General features: G+C 39.1%; 1 protein-coding gene across 1 annotated transcript; it reads right to left on the reverse strand.

Moving 5' to 3' along the window:
- Positions 1-6,981: 6,981 nt before the first annotated feature.
- On the reverse strand, positions 6,982-17,928 carry LOC129656405 (RNA-binding protein 12-like). The gene is given in 6 exon segments (XM_055587089.1): positions 6,982-7,529; positions 7,531-8,610; positions 8,612-9,269; positions 9,271-10,018; positions 15,407-15,467; positions 17,848-17,928. Coding segments are annotated over 6 exon segments (3,006 nt in total). The 3' UTR covers positions 6,982-7,151.
- Between the last annotated feature and the right edge of the window lie 3,211 nt (positions 17,929-21,139).

The following is a 21,139-nucleotide window of genomic DNA, read 5'->3' on the forward strand; positions in this document are numbered from 1 at the left end:
AGACAGTAATGATTAATAGTTAGCATTGAGTCTAAGAAATAATGACCAGAATTAGTCAAATATAAGATTCAAATTCTAGCTCCTATACTTCAGGACCAAAAACATACTTTTCTGAGACTCCTGATTCTTCTAATATGGTGAGGAAAAATATGGTCGTTGTTTTGGGTAAGTGAGTCATTGTATGTAAATACACTTGTAAATTGCAGAAAGCTCAACAAATATTTGTGGTGATTAATATGATTCTCTCATAACTAAATGTATTTAACAGTGGGATTGTAACAATTTTAAGAACTAAGCCATAGAAACAACTTTTGAGTAGTGGAGAGAGATTTTAAAGCCACTAATAAATAGATTTCAGAGCAAGTAAGGGGCTATTCAGGATGTCCAAATCTCATTATATAGATTATGAGCATATATTACTAATATGTACATACATATTTATGCATATGCATCTAAATATACTGAAACACAAATGCAGCATATATGACAGCATTTCTAGGCTCCAGCTCCATCAATGACCTTGGCTCACTCATTATTTTCTCAAGTCCAGTAAGCACAATTCAATAAAAAGAACTCCTGTGACAAACTTTTCCACTTTGTTTTAAACCCATCCACTCACTAGTCAACTGCTGTAATTCTCTTAAGCTGTGGAGAATTTTCTAGCTAGCTCTAAGTCTGAAGAAACACCTCTGTTACTAGGGCCAGCTCACCCTAGAATGCTGTAAGCTCCTGGAAAAATACCTCAGCACCCAGCACTAAGACTAGGATTCACAGGAGCTTCTTCTCTGTACCTTGATGCTGACACAATTTGGCTATAGCTTACGTGAGAGGAAAAAAAATGGGGATTAAAAACTGGGGGCAGAGAGAGTAATAATGTAAAGAAAAGACTTGAGAAAAAAGAATCCCCAAGAAACTCTAGCCAAATACATATAATAATTTTTACATCTGGTGGGGAAATAGCCAGGAAAGAACCCCTATGTAGGTGGTGGGTCCTGAGGGAATGTCAAGTTGATGAAGCTATCATTCACATGCTCCAGGTTTGGCTTCCCTCAGCCCCCTCCCCAACTCCCCTACACACAAGCTGTTCCTTAGATCAGCAGAGGGTCTCCTCTCTGCAAATGTACCCTTAAAAATCTAGATCCTCTGTAGTCCCAGTGCCTCAGTCTTTAGGAGAACAGGAGGCTTAAGTCAAATGACCGCTCAGGGGAAGAAATTCAGAGGAAATGCACACTTAACCTCCACTGTACCCAGTATATCACACCTCCCTCACAGCACAGAGGTGGCCCCCAAAGAGTCAGGCAAGTTGAGAGCTTGTAAGCCTGAGTGCTGGCAGTGCTGGAAATTGGTGGCAATACTGTGCAAAGACACACAGAGGAAAGCTGCTGCTGCTGCTGCTAAGTCACTTCAGTCATGTCCGACTCTGTGCGACCCCATAGACGGCAGCCCACCAGGCTCCCCCGCTGGTGGGGGTAAAGGGAAGTCTGGAGTGGCTTTCACCTTTATTAGCTGTGTGCCCTAAAGCAATCTGCTTTAACCTCTCTACACCCAGTTTCTTGATCTATCCAATAAAATGGACAATATCTGCTCCTACTCTAACAGCAGAGGACTGCTGAGAACATCAAAGTCAAAATTCAGTATAAAATAACATTTAGCCATTTACTCGGGATGTGTTCTCTTCCTCATTTCTACAAAAAAATCTAAGTAGGCATAGAACAATAACTCTGTATACGAGACAGCAAAAGAGTCACTGATGTGTAGAACAGTCTTTTGGACTCTGTGGGAGAGGGAGAGGGTGGGATGATTTGGGAGAATGGCATTGAAACATGTATAATATCATATATGAAACGAGTCGCCAGTCCAGGTTCGATGCACGATACTGGATGCTTGGGGCTGGTGCACTGGGACGACCCAGAGGGATGGTACGGGGTGGGAGGAGGGAGGAGGGTTCAGGATGGGGAACACGTGTATACCTGTGGTGGATGCATGTTGATATGTGGCAAAACCAATACAATATTGTAAAGTTAAAAAAGAAAATAAAATAATAATAATAAAAAATAACAAAAATGGAGATAAAAATCCAAAAATGTATTCATGCAGTTTACATTAGATAAATTAGGAAGAAGCAAGCTCATTTGTTACACTAAAAAGTTTAAATATTGATTTGCATGAGGTTGATTCAAAATGTGCAAAATATGCACTTAAGACTATTTTTGCACATAACATTTTGTTTAGTTACAAATGAGGAAAAGATAATGAATACAATAATGACTGTCTATATTAATCACCCATACACATATCTTAAATAACCAATTTATGGATATTTTGTAGTCATTTTTTCTATGCAATATTTCTTGTGGTTATATTCATTGAAATTTGATTTTATGTTCATTAAATCTAAGCATCTTGTTTAGTCTGTGTTTGCATTTTGGATGTCTTTGCCTTTTCACTTTATTTTTGTTGTTAATTCATTTTTTAAATATTGGTACCTGAGGTACTGGGTATAAAAAAGTAACCAAAACCTAGTTCTTTACCACAGTTATTTTGAAATATATTGTTCTGAACAGGAAATATACTTTTGTCCAAATTATTCTTGGTATTGCTTTATATCTAAAAATAATTCATTACTGTATTATACTAAATACATATTTCTGGTTGAGGGATTATGATCAACTTATGAAATTAATTTAAAAATGTCAAGTACTAATGATGCTCTCAGTATATCATTTAAACTAAAATTGTTTAATAAAAATTGCAACAAAAAAAAAGAAGGCATAGAACAAAATAAAATTTTAATGATAACACTGAAAACTAGAACACATTATTAGCTATCCCTCCCTATTTTTCTCTATCAGTATTCTAGTGCAGCATCAGCTGCTGCTGGACAATTGGAACAATATAGCTGATTTCCTGGCTTCTGCTATTGGTCCCCAGTAGGGCGGAGCCTGGTGGGCTGCCGTCTATGGGGTCTCACAAAGTCGGACACGACTGAAGCGACTTAACAGCAGCAGCAGGGCATTTTTTATAGAAAGCATGCAGGATTTATAAACGGTTTTTTATGAACTATATCATACATACAAAAGAGTAGGTATAATGATATATAGAGCAAACATCCAATTTAAATCTTGGTGAGGGTGTGGAGAAAAGGGAACGCTCTTGCACTGTTGGTGGGAATGTAAATTGATTCAACCACTATGGAAGACAGTATGGAGATTCCTTAAAGAACTAGGAATAAAACCACCATATAACCCAGCAATCTTACTTCTAGGCATATACCCTGAGGAAACCAAAATTGAAAAAGACACATGTATCCCATTGTTCATTGCAGCACTATTTACAATAGCTAAAACATGGAAGCAACCAGTTGTCCATCGACAGATGAATGAATAAAGAAGTTGCACTACAAAAAAAAAAAAAAAAAAGAAGTTGCACTACATATACACAATGGAATATTACTCAGTCATAAAAAAGAACGCATTTGAGTCAGTTCTGATGAGGTGGATGAACCTAGAACCTATTATACAAAGTGAAGTGAGTCAGAAAGAGAAAGATAAATATCATATTCTAACGCATATATACAGAATCTAGAAAAATGGTACTGAAGAATTTATGGGGCAGCAATGGGAAAACAGACATAGAGAATAGACTTATGGACATGGGGAGAGGGGAGGAGAGGGTGAGATGTATGGAGAGAGTAACATGGAAACTTAACATTACCACAGTAAAACAGATAGCCAATGGGAATTTGCTGTATGGCTCAGAAAACTCAAACAGGGACTCAGTATCATTCTAGAGGGGTGGGATGGGGCAGGAGATGGGAGGGAGGTTCAAAGGGAGGGGATATATGTATACCTATGGCTGATTCACGTTGAGGTTTGACAGGAAACAACAAAATTCTGTAAAGCAATTATCCTTCAAGAAAAAAAATAAAAAAAAAGACTGCTGGGAGAAATAACAACCTCGCATATGCAGATGATACCACTCTAATGGCAGAAAGTGAAGAGGAACAAAAGAGCCTCTTGATGAGGGTGCAAGTGGAGAATGAAAAACCTAGCTTAGAACTCAACATTAAGAAAACTTGAGATCATGGAATCTGGTCCCATCACTTCACTGCAAATAGAAGGGGAAAAAGTGGAAGCAGTGACATCTTAGGCTCCACAGTCACTGCTGATGGTGACTGCAGCCATGACATTAAAAGATGCTTGCTCCTTGGAAAGGAAGCTATGACAAACCTAGACAGCATATTAAAAAGCAGAGACATTTTGTCAACAAAGGTCCGTCTAGTCAAAGCTATGGTTTTTCCAGTAGTCATGTATGGATGTTCGAGTTGGACCATAAAGAAGGCTGGGTGCTGCAGAACTGATGCTTTTGAATTGTGGTATTGGAGAAGACTCCTGAGTGTCCCTTGGACAACAAGGAGATCAAACCAGTCAATCCTAAAGGAAATCATTCCTGAATATTCACTGGAAGGACTAATGTTGAAGCTCCAATACTTTGGCCATCTGATGTGAAGAACCGACTCATTGGAAAAGACCCTGATTCTGGGAAAGACTGAAGGCAGGAGGAGAATGGGGCAAGAGAGGATGAGAAGGTTAGCATCACTGACTCAATGGACATGAATTTGAGCAAACTCCAGGAGATAGTGAAGGACAGGGAAGTCTGGTGTGCTGCAGTCCACGGGGTCCCAAAGAGTCAGACATGACTTAGGGACTGAACAATAGCAATAACATCTGTGATTTCCTTTTCATTCTCTACATGCTATTTTTTGATTATCAGAAGTTCTTAAATTTAACATTATCCAGTTTATCAATATATTCCTTGACAGTTGGCGCATCTATGTTATTTTCTATTAATAGTTCTGCTTTTTTATTCTTCTTGTTTAGATTTATAATCCACATAAAACTGATTTCTTTGTAAGACAGGTGCTATTTTTACTATAATATGGCTAGATAATGACCAAGCATGATTTTTGAAAACATAATCATTTTTCACTTATCTACAAAACAGAAATAGTCACAGATGTAGAAGACAAACTTATGGTTACTAGGGGGTAAGTTGTGGGAGGAATAAACTGGGAGGTTGCGAATGATAAACATATTCTACTATATGTAAAACAGATAACTAATAAAGACCTACTGTATAGCACAGGGAACTCTATTCAATACTCTGCAAAGACCTATATGGGGAAAAAAACCTTTAAAAAAAGTTGATATGTGTAAATGGTAACACATATACTTTAATTCAGCACTGTACAACAGAAATTAATAGAACATTGCAAATCAACTATATGCCAATAATTATTTTAAAAAAGAAAAACGAGAAAAGTTAATCATTTTTCATGTGTGAAGTCCATAAACACAAGGCTTGGCCTCTTGGCTCTCTGTTCTATTTCACTGGCCTATTTGCTTCCCTCTGTATCAAAACCATGTGCTTTTAATTACTCTAAGTTTATAATTTGTCTTTTTACCTGTAGAGAAAATCTACTCTTGTTCAAACATGACATTGCCATTCTTAGCTGTTTGCTATACCATGTAAATTATGGAATCAATTAGCTAAATTCATAAAAAAAACTATTGGGATTTTGATCAGTTGAATTCAGTTCATTTCAGTCACTCAGTCATGTCCAACTCTTTGTGACCCCATGGAAGGCAGCATGCAAGGCTCCCTCTCCATCACCAACTACTGCAGCCTACTCAAACTCATGTCCATTGAGTCGGTGATGTGATCCAACCAGCTCATCCTCTGTTGTCCCCTTCTCTTCCTGCCTTCAATCTTTCCCAGCATCAGGGTCTTTTCAAATGAGTCAGCTCTTCACATCAGGTGGCCAAAGTATTGGAGTTTCAGCTTCAACCTCAGTCCTTTCAATAAACATTCTGGACTGATTTCCTTTAGGATGGACTGGTTGGATCTCCTTGTAGTCCTAGGGACTCTCAAGAGTCTTCTCCCACACCACAATTCAAAAGCATCAATTCTTTGGCGCTCAGCTTTCTTTATAGTCCAACTCTCACATCCATACATGACTACTGGAAAAACCATACCATTGACCAGATGGACCTTTGTTGGCAAAGTAATGTCTCTGCTTTTTAATATGCTGTCTAGGCTGGTCATAACTTTTCTTCCAAGGAGTAAGTGTCTTTTAATTATATGGCTGCAGTCACCATCTGCAGTGATTTTGCAGCCCCCCAAAATTAAGTCTGCCTCTGTTTCCACTGTTTCTCCATCTATTTGCCATGAAGTGATGGGGCCGGGTGCCATGATCTTTGTTTTCTGAATGTTGAGCTTTAAGCCAACTTTTTCACTCTCCTCTTTCACTTTCATCAAGAGGCTCTTTAGTACTTCTTCACTTTATCTGCCATAAGGGTGGTGGTATCTGCATATCTGAGGTTATTGATATTTCTCTTGGCAATCTTGATTTGAGCTTTTTTTTTTTCTGTATACAGAGATTTTATTCAATTTTAAAAGAAAACAAGAACTTTAGACAATGCTTTGACCCTATTACAAAGCAAATCTGTCCAGCTTTGAACCAAATTCCAAGAGTAGCCAGCTATTTTTCAGCAGCTGGCAAGAGCACCCTTAATGAGCTCTATTGACATTTCTATCTTCTTCATCCATATGGTAAAAAACCAATCTAGACTCCTTGATAAGCTTTATGGGGTCATTTGAGTTTTACAAATGGTTTCTCTAATGGTATGCCAAAATCATTTTTGTGTTCTCTCGAGACAGCTTTACTATACAATGGCACCCCACTCCAGCACTCTTGCCTGGAAAATCCCATGGACGGAGGAGCCTGGTGGGCTGCAGTCCATGGAGTCGCTAAGAGTCAGACAAGACTCAGCGACTTCACTTTGACTTTTCACTTTCTGTTCTTGCCTGGAGAATCCCAGGGACAGGGGAGCCTCATGGGCTGCCATCTATGGGGTTGCACAGAGTCGGACACGACTGAAGCGACTTAGCAGCAGCAGCAACAGCAATGTTTATCTCGGTAGTAAGTCTTCTGTAAACAGTCAACCAACACTCTATGTTATGGAAACCAATCTATATGCAATTGAAACAATCCACAGGTTCTAACCTGGAAACACTAGAAAAAGAATCTGAATGCATTAATCACAGCACTATGAAGACTATATCTACCCTATGAAGAATGATGTGAACAGCTACCCTAATACAAGCTTTACTTTCCTAGAGCCAATAGGTCTGTCATTTAAGTCACTGACAGCAGCTGTGGCTTCATCCAGAGATTCAAAAGCCACCATAGCTTCACCGGTGGGCATACCCTTTTCATTGTACTTTAAACAAACTGAGCCTGGGATCACTTGATAACCGTAAAAGAAATCTAAAATGTCATCAATAGACACAGTGAAGGGCATGTTCTGTACTTTAATTATTGTTGGTCCTGGTTTTCCAGAACTAGATCCAAAACCAGGAGGACCACCAATGTGGATTGGGCCAGGGCCAGGACCAAAGCCTGGAGGCCCACTCAAATGCCCAGGGGCATTTCCAAGGCCAGGGGGCCCACTTCCAAAGCCGGGGGGGGGGGCCACCTAAGCTACCAGGGCCATTTCCAAAATTCTGAGGGCCCCCTCCAAATCCTGGTCCACTTAAATTATTTGGTCCACCTCCAAAACCTGGAACATCCAGTCCTAGACCAGGCAAACCGCTATTTCTAACTGAAGGCATTCCAGGCCTAGCATCACCAAAGGCCCCTCCTAATCCTGGAGGAGGGAGTGGTAGTCCAAAGGCATTTGACCCACCAAAATTACCAGGAAAGTTAAATGGAGGCCCACTGTTGGCCTCCTTAGATCCTACAGCCAAGAAGGCATGCTTTTCACCTCCTGCACTAGGCATTCCTGCACCGGGCATTCCCACACCAAGCATTCCTGCACTGGGAATTCCTGCATTGGGCATTCCTGCAGCAGGTATTCCTGCATTGGGCATTCCCGCAGCAGGCAGTCCTGCACTGGGCATTCCTGAACTGGGCAATCCCGCATTGGGCATTCCCATATTGGGAATTCCTGGAACTGCAGGATTACCTGGCACAGACCTCTTTAACCCCTTTTTTCCTTGGGCAGGAGGATTTTTCTCAATCTCTCTCATATCTTCTAAAGTAACTACATGAACAAAAGCTTCTCTCCCATTAAGTTTTTTACGGTGTAAGCGTTCAGACTTACATGCATCATCTTCATTTTTAAACTGAACCAATGCCTGTCCTAGACCTTGCCCATTGTTATCAACAAGAACATGTACAGCATTTTCATCCACTGGGATTCCTTCTAGGAACTGAAGAACATCCATCTTGGTAATGCTGAAGGGAATATTTGTTATATGGGCACAGACTTTGGCAGAGGTGACATCCCCCTCCGGATTTAAGATCATTTCCCTCTGGTCATAGCTGAAGTTCTGCAGTCTTTTTCGAATCATATCTATCTTTTCTAGCATACCTTTCTTGGTAATTGGATGAACTTGAATAAAGCGATTACCCATGTATTGTTTATGACGACACAGAGCAGCCTTATAGTCAGCCTCATTCCTGAACTCTACGAAGCCTTCACCCGTTGCTTTCCCATAGGGTCCATAAGCAATATAAATACTATCTTCCACAATATCCAACTTTTTTAAAAAAATCAATGACATGTTTGTTTTCTGGTTCAAATGGCAGCCCTTTCAAGTAAACACAAAAACCAGCCTCATGTGGTGATCTTGACCTTGACCTTTTCTGCCCACTGAGCGATTTTGACCTGGGAAGTGGCTGAGGAGGGTGATGCTTTTGTCCAGAAGGTCCTATACTTTGCTTAAAAGTGATAGGGCCTCCAGCAGCTACCCACTGTCTCTCTGTGGCAGGACTAACTTCCACATAGCGTTGAATCATCAGCATTCTGTTTCGTTTCAAAGCTTCAAATGTATCTTGAGGGGAGAGAAACTTAACCAATCCATTCCCATTATTTCGACCTACATGATCTTTCAACAAATGCACCGCATCAACACGGAGCCCATGGAAAAAATCTAGGACATCATTTTCCATTGCAGAAAAGCGCATTCCATGCACACTGACATACAGATCATCAGGGTTGATGGGAAGTGGTTTCACATTGCTTTGTGAGTTCATCTGGACAGGGTTAACAGGATTCAATGGACCCAGAAACACAGGGTTCAGGTTATTGTTCAGATTCACGGGTGCTCCAGAGCCATTCATTCCAGCAGGTAGAGGTGCCACAGGTGGTGGGTTCAAAGGTGGCATGCCTGACATGGGTGGCAGTGGGGTCATGGGTGGCAGAAGGGACTGGGGGAATTGAGGGCACAGGAGGCATTGTAGGTACCAGAGGAGGAACTGGTATTGGGGGAATAGACGGCATTGGCAGCAAAGATGGCATCACTGGAATTGGAGGAATTGGTGGAGGTGGGACTGTGTTCATCTGAGAGGCTATGCTCGGAACAGTTGAGCTAAACGTTGGACTCCCAAAGGAAGCCCCCATATTTGGAGGAGCAGTTCCTATGCTGGCTGTGGAAAATGTCTGAATGTTTTTGCTGCTTTCATGAACAGAAGTGGTGGCAGTAACTACATTGGGTGAAGGATTATTAAAGTTGGGTACTGTTGTAGGCAAGTTCACCCTGCCAGTCATTCCTGAGCTAGGTGGCGGTCCTGATCTACTAGCATTTGCCGGTGGTATATCTAGGTTGGCAGTTTCAAAACGCCTAGGATTCAGTTCAATCATATTCTGCATTTCCGTTTTACTGCTCAACAACAGTGTTACTTTTGACCCTTTAATTGTACCACCTGTGTGCATCATACCAAGCCTTGCATCTTCATCAGTGGCAAAAACAATGAAAGCCTCACCCAGTTCACCCCCTACAATATGCACACCCCCATCAGGAATGGTCAATCCAGAGAAGAAGCAGCGAGTGTCCATGGTCCCCGCCATAATTGGGAGACCTTGTAAACAGATGACCCCAGCTATGCTGCGCTGAAACCACACACACCTCCTTCTTCTCTGCTTCACCCAGCTTGTGCTTCTTCCAGGCCAGTGTTTCTCATGATGTACTCTGCATATAAATTAAATAAGCAGGGTGACAATATACAGCCTTGACATACTCCTTTTCCTATTTGGAACCAGTCTGTTCTTCCATGTCCAGTTCTAACTGTTGCTTCCTGACCTGCATACAGATTTCTCAAGAGGCAGGTCAGGTGGTCTGGTATTCCCATCTCTTTCAGAATTTTCCACAGTTTACTGTGATCCACATGGTCAAAGGCTTTGGCATAGTCAATAAAGCAGAAATAGATATTTTTTCTGGAACTCTCATGTTTTTTCAGATCCAGCAAATGTTGGCGTTTTGATCTGTTTCCTCTGCATTTTCTCAAACCAGCTTGAACATATGGAATTTCACAGTTCACATATTATTGAAGCCTGCTGCTGCTGCTGCTGCTGCTAAGTTGCTTCAGTCATGTCCAACTCTGTGAGACCCAGGACTGCAGCCTACCAGGCTCCTCCATCCATGGGATTTGCCAGGCAAGAGTACTAGAATGGATTGCCATTGCTTTCTTCGATTGAAGCCTGGCTTGGAGAATTTTGAGCATTACTTTACTAGCGTGTGAGATGAGTGCAATTGTGCAGTAATTTGACTATTCTTTGGCATTGCCTTTCTTAGGGATTGGAATGAAAACTGACCTTTTCCAGTCCTGTGGCCAATGCTGAGTTTTCCAAATTTACTGGTATATTGAGTGCAGCACTTTCACAGCATCATCTTTCAGGATTTGAAATAGGTCAACTGGAATTCCATCACCTCCACTAGCTTTGTTAAGCTAATGCTTCCTAAGGCCACTTGACTTCACATTCCAGGATGTCTGGCTCTAGGTGAGTTATCATACCTTTGTGACTATCTTGGTTGTGAAGATTTTTGTTGTACAGTTCTTCTGTTTATTCTTGCCTCTTCTTAACATCTTCTGCTTTTGTTAGGTCCATACTATTTCTGTCATTTATTGTGCCCAGCTTTGCATGAAATGTTCCTTTGGTATCTCTAATTTTCTTGAAGAGATCTCTAGTCTTTCCCATTCTATTGTTTTCCTCTATTTCTTTGCATTGATCGCTGAGGAAGGCTTTCTTATCTCTCCTTGCTATTCCTTGGAACTCTGTATTCAGATGCTTATATCTTTTCTTTTCTCCTTTGCTTTTCACTTCTCTTCTTTTCACAGCTATTTGTAAGGCCTCCTCAGACAGCCATTTTGCTTTTTTGCATTTCTTTTTCTTTGGGATGGCCTTGATCCCTGCCTCCTGTACAGTATCATGAAATGCCGTCCGTAGTTCATCAGGCACTCTGTCTATCAGATCTAGGCCCTTAAATCTATTTCTCACTTCCACTGTATAATCATTAGGGATTTGATTTAGGTCATACCTGAATGGTCTAGTGGTTTTCCCTACTTTCTTCAATTTAAGTCTGAATTTGGCAATAAGGAGTTCATGATCTGAGCCACAGTCAGCTCCTGATCTTGTTTTTGCTGACTGTATAGAGCGTCTCCATCTTTGGCTGCAAAGAATATAATCAATCTGATTTCGGTGTGGACCATCTGGTGATGACATGTGTAGATCTTCTCTTGTGTTCTTGGAAGAGGGTGTTTGTTATGACCAGTGCATTCTCTTGGCAGAACTCTTTGCCCTGCTTCATTCTGTATTCCAAGGCCAAATTTGCCTGTTACTCCAGGTGTTTCTTGACTTCCTACTTTTGCATTCCAGTCCCCTATAATGAAAAGGACATCTTTTTGGGGTGTTAATTCTAGAAGGTCTTGTAGGTCTTCATAGAACCATTCAACTTCAGCTTCTTCAACCCCAGCCTTACTGGTTGGGCATAGACTTGGATTACTGTGATATTGAATGGTTTGCCTTGGAAACGAACAGAGATCATTCTGTCGTTTTTGAGATTGTATCCAAGTACTGCATTTCGGACTCTCTTGTTGACTATGATGGCTACTCCATTTCTTCCCCAGAATTCTTGCCCACAGTAATAGATATAATGGTCATCTTAGTTAAATTCACCCATTCCAGTCCATTTTAGTTCACTGATTCCTAAAATGTTGACATCCGCCTTAGTCAGTATATCCTATCAAGAAGCTTTCATAGGCCTCCATCAGAGGGCTGCTGCTGCTGCTGCTAAGTTGCTTCAGTCGTGTCCGACTCTGTGCGACCCCATAGACAGCAGCCCACCAGGCTCCCCTGTCCCTGGGATTCTCCAGGCAAGAATACTGGAGTGGGTTGCCATTTCCTTCTTCAATGCATGAAGGTGAAAAGTGAAAGCGAAGCCACTCAGTCATGTCCAACTCTGAGCGACCCCATGGACTGCAGCCTACCGGGCTCCTCCGTCCATGGAATTTTCCAGGTAAGAGTACTGGAGTGGGGTGCCATCGCCTTCTCCAGGCACAGAGACTGAAAACCACAATCACAGAAAACTAACCAATCTAATCACATGGACCACAGCCTTGTCTAACTCAATGCAACTATGAGTCATGCCATGTAGGGCCACCCAAGACAGAGGGTTCATGGTGGAAAGTTCTGACAAAATGTGGTCCACTGGAGAAAGAAATGGAAAACCACTTCAGTATTTTTGCCTTGAGAACACCATGAACAGTATGAAAAAGCAAAAAGATAGGACACTGAAAGATGAACTCCCCAGGCTGGTTGTTGCCCATTTTGCTACTGGCAATCGGTGGAGAAATAACTCCAGAAAGAATGAAAAGACGGAACCAAAGCAAAAACACCACCCAGTTGTGGATGTGACTTCTGATGGAAGTAAGGTCCAATGCTATAAAGAGCAATATTGCATAGGAACCTGGAATGTTAGGTCCATGAATCCATGCAAATTGGAAGTGATCAAACAGGAGATGGCAAGAGTGAACTTTGACATTTTAGGAATCAGCATCTAAAATGGAGTGGGATTCTGATCAAATCTTTACTAAATCTGACAAGAATTAACTTCTTTTTTTTCTATTTATTTTCAATTTATTTATTTTAGTTGGAGGCTAATTACTTTACAATATTGTGGTGGTTTTCACCATACATGGACATGAATCAGCCACAGGTGTACATGTGTCCCCCAGTCCCAAACCCCACTCCCACCTCCCTCCCCATCCCACCCCTCTGGGTTGTCCCAGTGCATTGGCTTTAGTGTCCTGTTTCACGAATCAAAGTTGGATTGGTCATCTATTTCACATATTATTTAGGTCTTTCCTCCATGAATTTAGTATATTTCTCTCTCTCTCTCTCTCTCCCTCTCTCTGTGTGTATGTTATATTTTGTTTTGCATATAAATAATTATATTACTTGCTACCACTAGCACTTTTGTATCTTTTCCTCTACATTTCTTATGCCTTCATTTTTTTTCTTACATTTTTTTCTGTATCTATTGAACAAAAATCATATAATTTTCTTGCTTGAGAGGCATTACTCAATACATTTTCCCCCCCCAATTCTGAACTAAACTGACTTCTGGAATATTCACTACTTGGTCATAGTGTATTTTTTCCCACACACTGCTAAGTTCAGTTGCTAATATTTGTTTAGGATTTTATAATACTTGTTCATGAGTGATTCTGACCTGTACTATTTCTCATTTTTTAAACTGTTCTTATCTGTTTTTGTTATTACAATTGTACAAGACCATTATGGTTTCCCTCTTCCCCTCTATGATCTGAAAGATGTTTTGTAGTGTTTGCATTTTCTAATCTATGGATGTTTGGTAAAAGTTACCTACAAAATTAGGCTTGTTATTTTCATCATAGGATGTTTTTTAAAATAGTATTTAAATTCTTCAATAGTTATAGAACTATTCAGTTTTTCTGTTTCTTATTGAATACAGTTAACTTTATATTTCTTCTAGGAATTAAATATTTCATAAGCTTTCAAATGTGTTAAATAAAGTTAATCATAATTTTATTTTACCTTTTTACCCCTGTTAAAACTTAAGTTAGAGCATACCCTTTCAAAGTCTGATGATTATGCCTTCTCTTTTTCCCCTTATTTTAACAAGATTCTTTCTTTCTTTCTACTTGACAGGTATATTCTTTTTTATTTTTCTCACTTAAGTTGTATGCTGCTGCTGCTGCTGCTAATTCTCTTCAGTCATGTCCAACTCTGTGCAACCCCATAGACAGCAGCCCACCAGGCTCCCCCGTCCCTGGGATTCTCCAGGCAAGAACACTGGAGTGGGTTGCCATTTCCTTCTCCAATAAGTAGTATGCATGGTACATCAATTTTCAGGCTTTAGTCTCTTCCAATACAAGTAGGCAAATCTATAAATTATGTCTTAAGCACTACTGTAGCTATATCCCACACACTTTTATATATGCTGCTTTTCTTAGCATGCAGTTATACAAATTTAGTAAGGGATACAGAAGTGTGTTTTAAAATTTCTAATATGAAAATAAAAAGATTCTCCCACTGAAAAATTTTAAAAATAAATTAAAAAATAAAAATAAATTTTAAATTAAATTTAAAAACTATTTTAAAATATATAACGTAATACTAACAAAAAAATCAGTTGTGTTTCTTCCTGTACATTAACAATTGAACAATATGAAAAGGAAATTAAGAAAATTCTATTTACAACAGCATCAAAAAAGATAACACACTTTGGAATAAATTTAACTCAGGAGGTGATTTATACACTGAAAACTATAAAACACTGCGAAAAGAAATTAGAGAGAATACAAATAAATGGGAAAACATCTGTGTTCATGGCACTGGAAGACTTAATATTGCTAAAATGTTAATATTACCCAAAGAAATCTACAGAGTTAATACAATCACTATCAGAAATCTAGTTGCATTTTTTGCCAAAAAAAAAAAAAAAACTAAAATTCACTTGGAATCTCAAGGAAACTGTACATCCAAAATATTCTTGAAAAAGAACAGAGTTAGAAGTCTCACACTTCCTACTTTTAAGGCTTCTCTGGTGGCTCAGAGGGTAAAGAATCTGCCTGCAGTATGGGAGATGCAGGGTTTGATCCCTAGGTTGGGAAGATCTCCTGGAGAAGGTAGTGACTACCCGCACCAGTATTCTTGCCTGGAGAATTCCATGGACAGAGGAGCCTGGTGGCTACAGTCCACGGGGTCGCAGAGTCAGACACGACTGAGCAACTAATGCGCATCGCAAAACTACAATAATCAAAACAATGTAATACTGGCATAAAGACAAACATACATCAATGGAATACATCAGAGAGCCCAGGAATAAATTCTTGTATATATGGTCAAATGATTCTTGACAAGGGTGTCAGGACCACTCAGCAAGGAAAGGACAATCTCTTCAAAAACCTACACTGGGAAAATTAGATATCCACATGGAAAATTATGAAGCTGGTCCTTATCTTATAACATATACAAAAATGGATCAAAGACTCAAGAGCTAAAACTGTAAAAAAACATACAAAAACACAGGGTTAAAGCTGTATGACACTGAATTTTGCAATGATTTCTTGGATATGATACCTAAAGCGTGGATAATAAAAGTAAAAATGGTTAATGAGACTCCATTGAAATGAAAAACTCATGTGCAGCCATGTACAATTGTGTAATTACAATCAACAGCATGAAAATGCAACTAATAGAATGCAAAATAATATTTGAAAACTACACACACATACATATATATATGTGAATGTATATATATGTATATATATAACACTAGAATATATTTTTTAAAAACCTTACAACTCAGCAAGGGTGTCCCAAGTGGCTCGGTAGTAAAGAAACCATTTCCCAATGCAGGAGATTCAGGGGACATGGGTTCCATCCCTGGGTCAGGACAATACCCTAGAGTAAGAAATGCCAACCTGTTCCAGTATTCTTGTCTGGAAAATTCCATGCACAGAGGAGTCTGCGGGCTACAGTCCATGGGGTCGCAAAGAGTCAGATAAAACTGAGTGACTGAACACGCATGCACAGCTCAACACAAATCAAAATATACGCCATTTAAAACATGTGCAAAGGACTTAAATAGACATTTTACCAAAGAAGATATACAAATGGCCAATGGGCATATGAAAAGATGTTCAATATCAGTAACCATTCAGTTCAGTTCAGTTCAGTGGCTCAGTCATGTCCGACTCTCTGCAACCCCATGAATCGCAGCATGCCAGGCCTCCCTGTCCATCACCAACTCCTGGAGTTCACCCAAACCCATGTCCATCGAGTCAACGATGCCATCCAACCATCTAATCCTCTGTCGTCCCCTTCTCCCCCAGACCCCAATCCTTCCCAGCATCAGAGTCTTTTCCAATGAGTCAACTCTTCACATGAGGTGGCCAAAGTATTGGAGTTTCAGCTTCAACATCAGTCCTTCCAATGAACACCCAGGACTGATCTCCTTTAGGATGGACTGGTTGGACCTCCTTGCAGTCCAAGGGACTCTCAAGAGTCTTCTCCAACACCACAGTTCAAAAGCATCAATTCTACGGCACTCAGCTTTCTTCACCGTCCAACTCTCACATCCATACATGACCACTGGAAAAACCATAGCCTTGACTAGATGGACCTTTGTTGGCAAAGTAATGTCTCTGCTTTTAAATATGATATCTATTTATCTAGGTTGGTCATAACTTTCCTTCCAAGGAGTAAGCGTCTTTTAATTTCATGGCTGCAGTCACCATCTGCAGTGATTTTGGAGCCCAGAAAAATAAAGTCTGACACTGTTTCCACTGTTTCCCCATCTATTTCCCATGAAGTGATGGGACCGGAGGCCATGATCTTCGTTTTCTGAATGTTGAGCTTTAAGCCAACTTTTTCACTCTGCTCTTTCACTTTCATCAAGAGGCTTTTTAGTTCCTCTTCACTTTCTGCCATAAGGGTGGTGTCATGTGCATATCTGAGGTTATTGATATTTCTCCCGGCAATCCTGATTCCAGCTTGTGCTTCTTCCAGCCCAGCGTTTCTCACGATGTACTCTGCATATAAGTTAAATAAGCAGGATGACAATATACAGCCTTGACGTACTCCTTTTCCTATTTGGAACCAGTCTGTTGTTCCACGCCCAGTTCTAACATTAGAGAGATGCAAATCACAACTACAATGCAGTATCAGCTTATATCCATCAGGATAGCTACTATCAAAAACAAACAGAATATAGCCAGGAAGAATGTGGAGAAATTGGAATCTTTGCACCCTGTTGGTGGAATGTAAAATGATGTAGCTGCTATGGAAAAATATATGGCAATTCCTCAAAAAAACAAACAAACCAAAAAAAGAAAAACATCACTATGTGATACAGCAATTTCATTTCTCAGTATACATCCAAAATAACTGAAACTAGTATCCCTAAGAAATATTTGTACACCTCTGTTTATAGCAGTATTATTCATAAAACCAAGAAGTGGAAGAAATCCAAGTATTCACGGGCAGATAAATGAATATACAAAATGTGGTACATAGAAGGAAGGAAATTCTAACGTGTGCTGCAACATGTATATACACTGAGGATACTATATTTAGTGAAAAAAAGCCAGTCACAAAATAACCAACACTGATTTCATCTGTACAAAGTATCTAAAGTAGTCAAATTTACAAAACAGAAAAGTAAAATTGTGATTTCCAGGGGCCCTAGGGAAGGAGAAATAGGTAGTTGTTTAATTGGTATAGAGTTTCAGCTTTGCACTATGAACTTCTGGAGACTGGCTGCACCAGCAATGTGAATACTTAACAAAGAACTGTACACTTAAAAGTGGTAAGATGTTTTATGTATTTGCAATTTTTAAAAAACCTAAAGTTGTTCTCTAACTTAAAAATTTTATGACTATGGTTAAGCCAATAAGAATGTGTGATGGACCCAAACGCAAAACAAAACAAAAACTACAAGTGAGATATCATTTCTCACCTGTAATACTGTCAAAAATGAGAAAAACATGAGAAAACATTCTGCCTGCAGGGCCTTGGGGAAACAAGCATAGTCATACATCGCTGATAGGGATCCAAATTAGCATAAACCTTTTTGGTGAGAAATGGAGAAATATCTGGGACTTCCCTCGTGGTTCAGATCATAAAGAATCTGTCTGCAATGCAGGATATCCAGATTCGATCCCTGGGTCGGGAAGATCCCCTGGAGAAAGGAATGGCTACACATGCCAGTGTTTTTGCCTGGAAAATTCCATGGACAGAGGAGTCTGGTGAGCTACAGTCCATGGGGTCATAAAAAAGTCAGGCACAACTGAGCTCTAGTACCCAGGTAGAACTATCTAACACAATTAGGTATGTGCTTACCTTTTGACTAAGTTTCACCTCTAGAAATTTACCTTAAAATACTCCTCCAAAAAAAAAAAAAATGCTCCTCCAACAATATGAAAGTAAAGCTGCACACTACAGCTTTGTTTTGTAACTGCAAAATGTTGGAAATACTCTAAATTCCCCAATATAGGTAAGTAGAATAAACTATGGCATATCTGTATATTTTATACAGAAATTTATACAAGCAATGTTTTACATATATATTCATGTGTGTGTGTATATATTCTCCCCTGGAGAAGGAAAAGGCAATCCACTTCAGTATTCTTGCCTGGCAAATCCCATGGACAGAGGAGCCTGGTGGGCAACAATACATGGGGTCACAGAGAGTTGTATATAATTTAGTGACTAAACAGCAACAACAACATACTAATTGTTGCTCATCTGTGGATTTTTTGAAATCTAAAAAAGTCATCAAAAGTATGACTTCAACAAGTCACTCATCAGTTCAGTTCAGTTCAGTTCAGTTGCTCAGTCTTGTCCGACTCTTTTTGCGACCCCATGAATTGCAGCACGCCAGGCCTCCCTGTCCATCACCAACTCCCGGAGTTGAGCCAGACTCAGGTCCATCGAGTCAGTGATGCCATCCAGCCATCTCATCCTCTGTTGTCCCCTTCTCCTCCTGCCCCCAGTCCCTCCCAGCATCAGAGTCTTTTCCAAGGAGTCAACTCTTCGCATGAGGTGGCCAAAGTATTGGAGTTTCAGCTTTAGCATCATTCCTTCCAAAGAAATCCCAGGGCTGATCTCCACTCATATCTATCATCAAAATGATTGCTTTAGAATTATTGATATTATTGATGAATAATGACATAGTCATCAATTTGATACCTTTAGTGAATCCTTTTTTGATATCCCCTCTTTGACATGACAAACTTTTCAGTAATAGTCATTAAATAAAATTAATAATGGTCAAAAACAGCTGGAGAGATATTGTTCAGATATCTCCCAGACCTCAGATTTTAATTTCTACCAGGTTTAAAGTCAGTTACAAGATTAGATGTTCATTTTTTTTGTCCCAACATCCAAAGTCTACAGACAAAAACAATTATTTCAATTGGAGAACACTGGCATCTTTTTTTTTCAGTGTTTGGTAAGGATTTATAAAATCATGAAGTTGTCAAGTATTGACTGCTTCCTTTGCTCTTTTCTCCTCTTCTTTGAACTGTAGAGAAAGGTTCATATTTATTCTAAAAAGATTCACTTCCTTTCTTAACTGGATTAACTCTCTTCATCTGGAAATAGTATTGACCAAGCAGAAATATCAAAATAGATTAAAATATCATTCACTGTCTCTTCTTCATCAAAGTCTTGGCTTTACTAGTATAATTTTCTTCTCCATTAAAAAAAAAAAAATCCTGTCAGTGTTGACGCTTACTAACATTTCCTTTCTCTTCCGCATTGTCAGTACTTATAGTAAATGATTCATTATTGTCTTTCATCCCTTTGTCATCTGAATCTTGTGCTGTTTCTCGTATGCATGCTTTGGATGTGCCAACTTGCACTACTCACAATTTTCATAAAGTCTGGGCAATGTTGAAGGCATTACACATTTCAAAACAGATCCAGACACTGCTGAAATTGCCTCTTTTGCTTCTTGAGCTCCACTGAGTTGTTACCCTTTCATGTTGGTATTGGTTTTGACTTCAAATTACTTTATGAAATTCACAAAAAATTATTAAGTAGTTTCTAATTTTAGAACAATTTTCCAAATGACTGAAAGGTACTTCAAATTCCTGTAGGACAAAGATGTAGAATTCAGTAACTTTTATATCAACCTAGTAGTTTTAATTTTGATGTCTTTTATCAGAATCTTATGCAAAATACTTTATGGAAATAACTGTCTAATAATTAGTTAGTGAAATTTAATATGACCAAAATATCAGAAGAAGGGTCAATTTATACAATGACTAAATTGTACCACTAGAACAATATTTTCTTGATTTGTTCTTTAGCTTAAAAACAAAAAGTTAAAGTGGAATACATTTCAATTTTTAAAATATTTTCCAGGATCATTAAAAATTTAACATATTAACTAAAATTTGTACTTTGGAAAGAAAAATATCTCACCTCAGTTTTCACTCTGTTCCACTGTTTAAATTTTAAACAAATAACAACTCCATGTAGTATTACAGAATAACAAAATTGAAGTAACTATACTGTTTCTTCATTTTTACAATTACAATGCTATTATTGCTTATTTCAAATACAGTTTAAATGCAGGAATGTACTGTTCTACAAGGATTGCAGGTGAAATAGTACACAGAGTACACACTCAAATTATTCAAATTTTATTAAGTTATGCTTGGAATGAATACATATACCTGAGTCTGACTGTGTTCAGGCTTAAGCATACAACTGGAAGTACTCAATATTAACTTCTTTATGGAATATAGTATTTATTAAAAATTAAGTTTAAAATGTGCTAATTAAAAGCTAAAATATAAATTATTAAAAAATCAACATTAACCATAGCAGTTATCTAGCTGGACAAACAAGGAATTCTGGGAGAAATATTTACCATGGATGTTCTTTAAAATTGCTAGCACATGGTGATAATATAAAGCCGATAAACTTTGAGTTTATTTCAGTTACAAATTGTCTTTAGAACAATGTACCCAGGGTGGACTGTTCTCCATGCCCCATCCCAAGAATGCCACTAATAACAAGTAACACATGAATCACTAATTGAACTCATGTTTCTATTTCTTCAACTATGGCTTTCTGCACCCCTGTCTCTCTGCTATCCACCTAGGTTCCAGGTACCTGTATGCTTTACTTCCAAATATTATTCCACAGGCCCCCGCAGGTCTCTTCATCCCTCTCCCTTCCAAAAAAACTTCTCTATGTTCTTCAACTGGATACTTCATCTTCAAGTTCACTGACTCTTG

The sequence above is a fragment of the Bubalus kerabau genome, chromosome 6 (genome assembly GCF_029407905.1).
Source record: "Bubalus kerabau isolate K-KA32 ecotype Philippines breed swamp buffalo chromosome 6, PCC_UOA_SB_1v2, whole genome shotgun sequence".
Classification (NCBI taxonomy): Eukaryota; Metazoa; Chordata; class Mammalia; order Artiodactyla; family Bovidae; genus Bubalus; species Bubalus kerabau.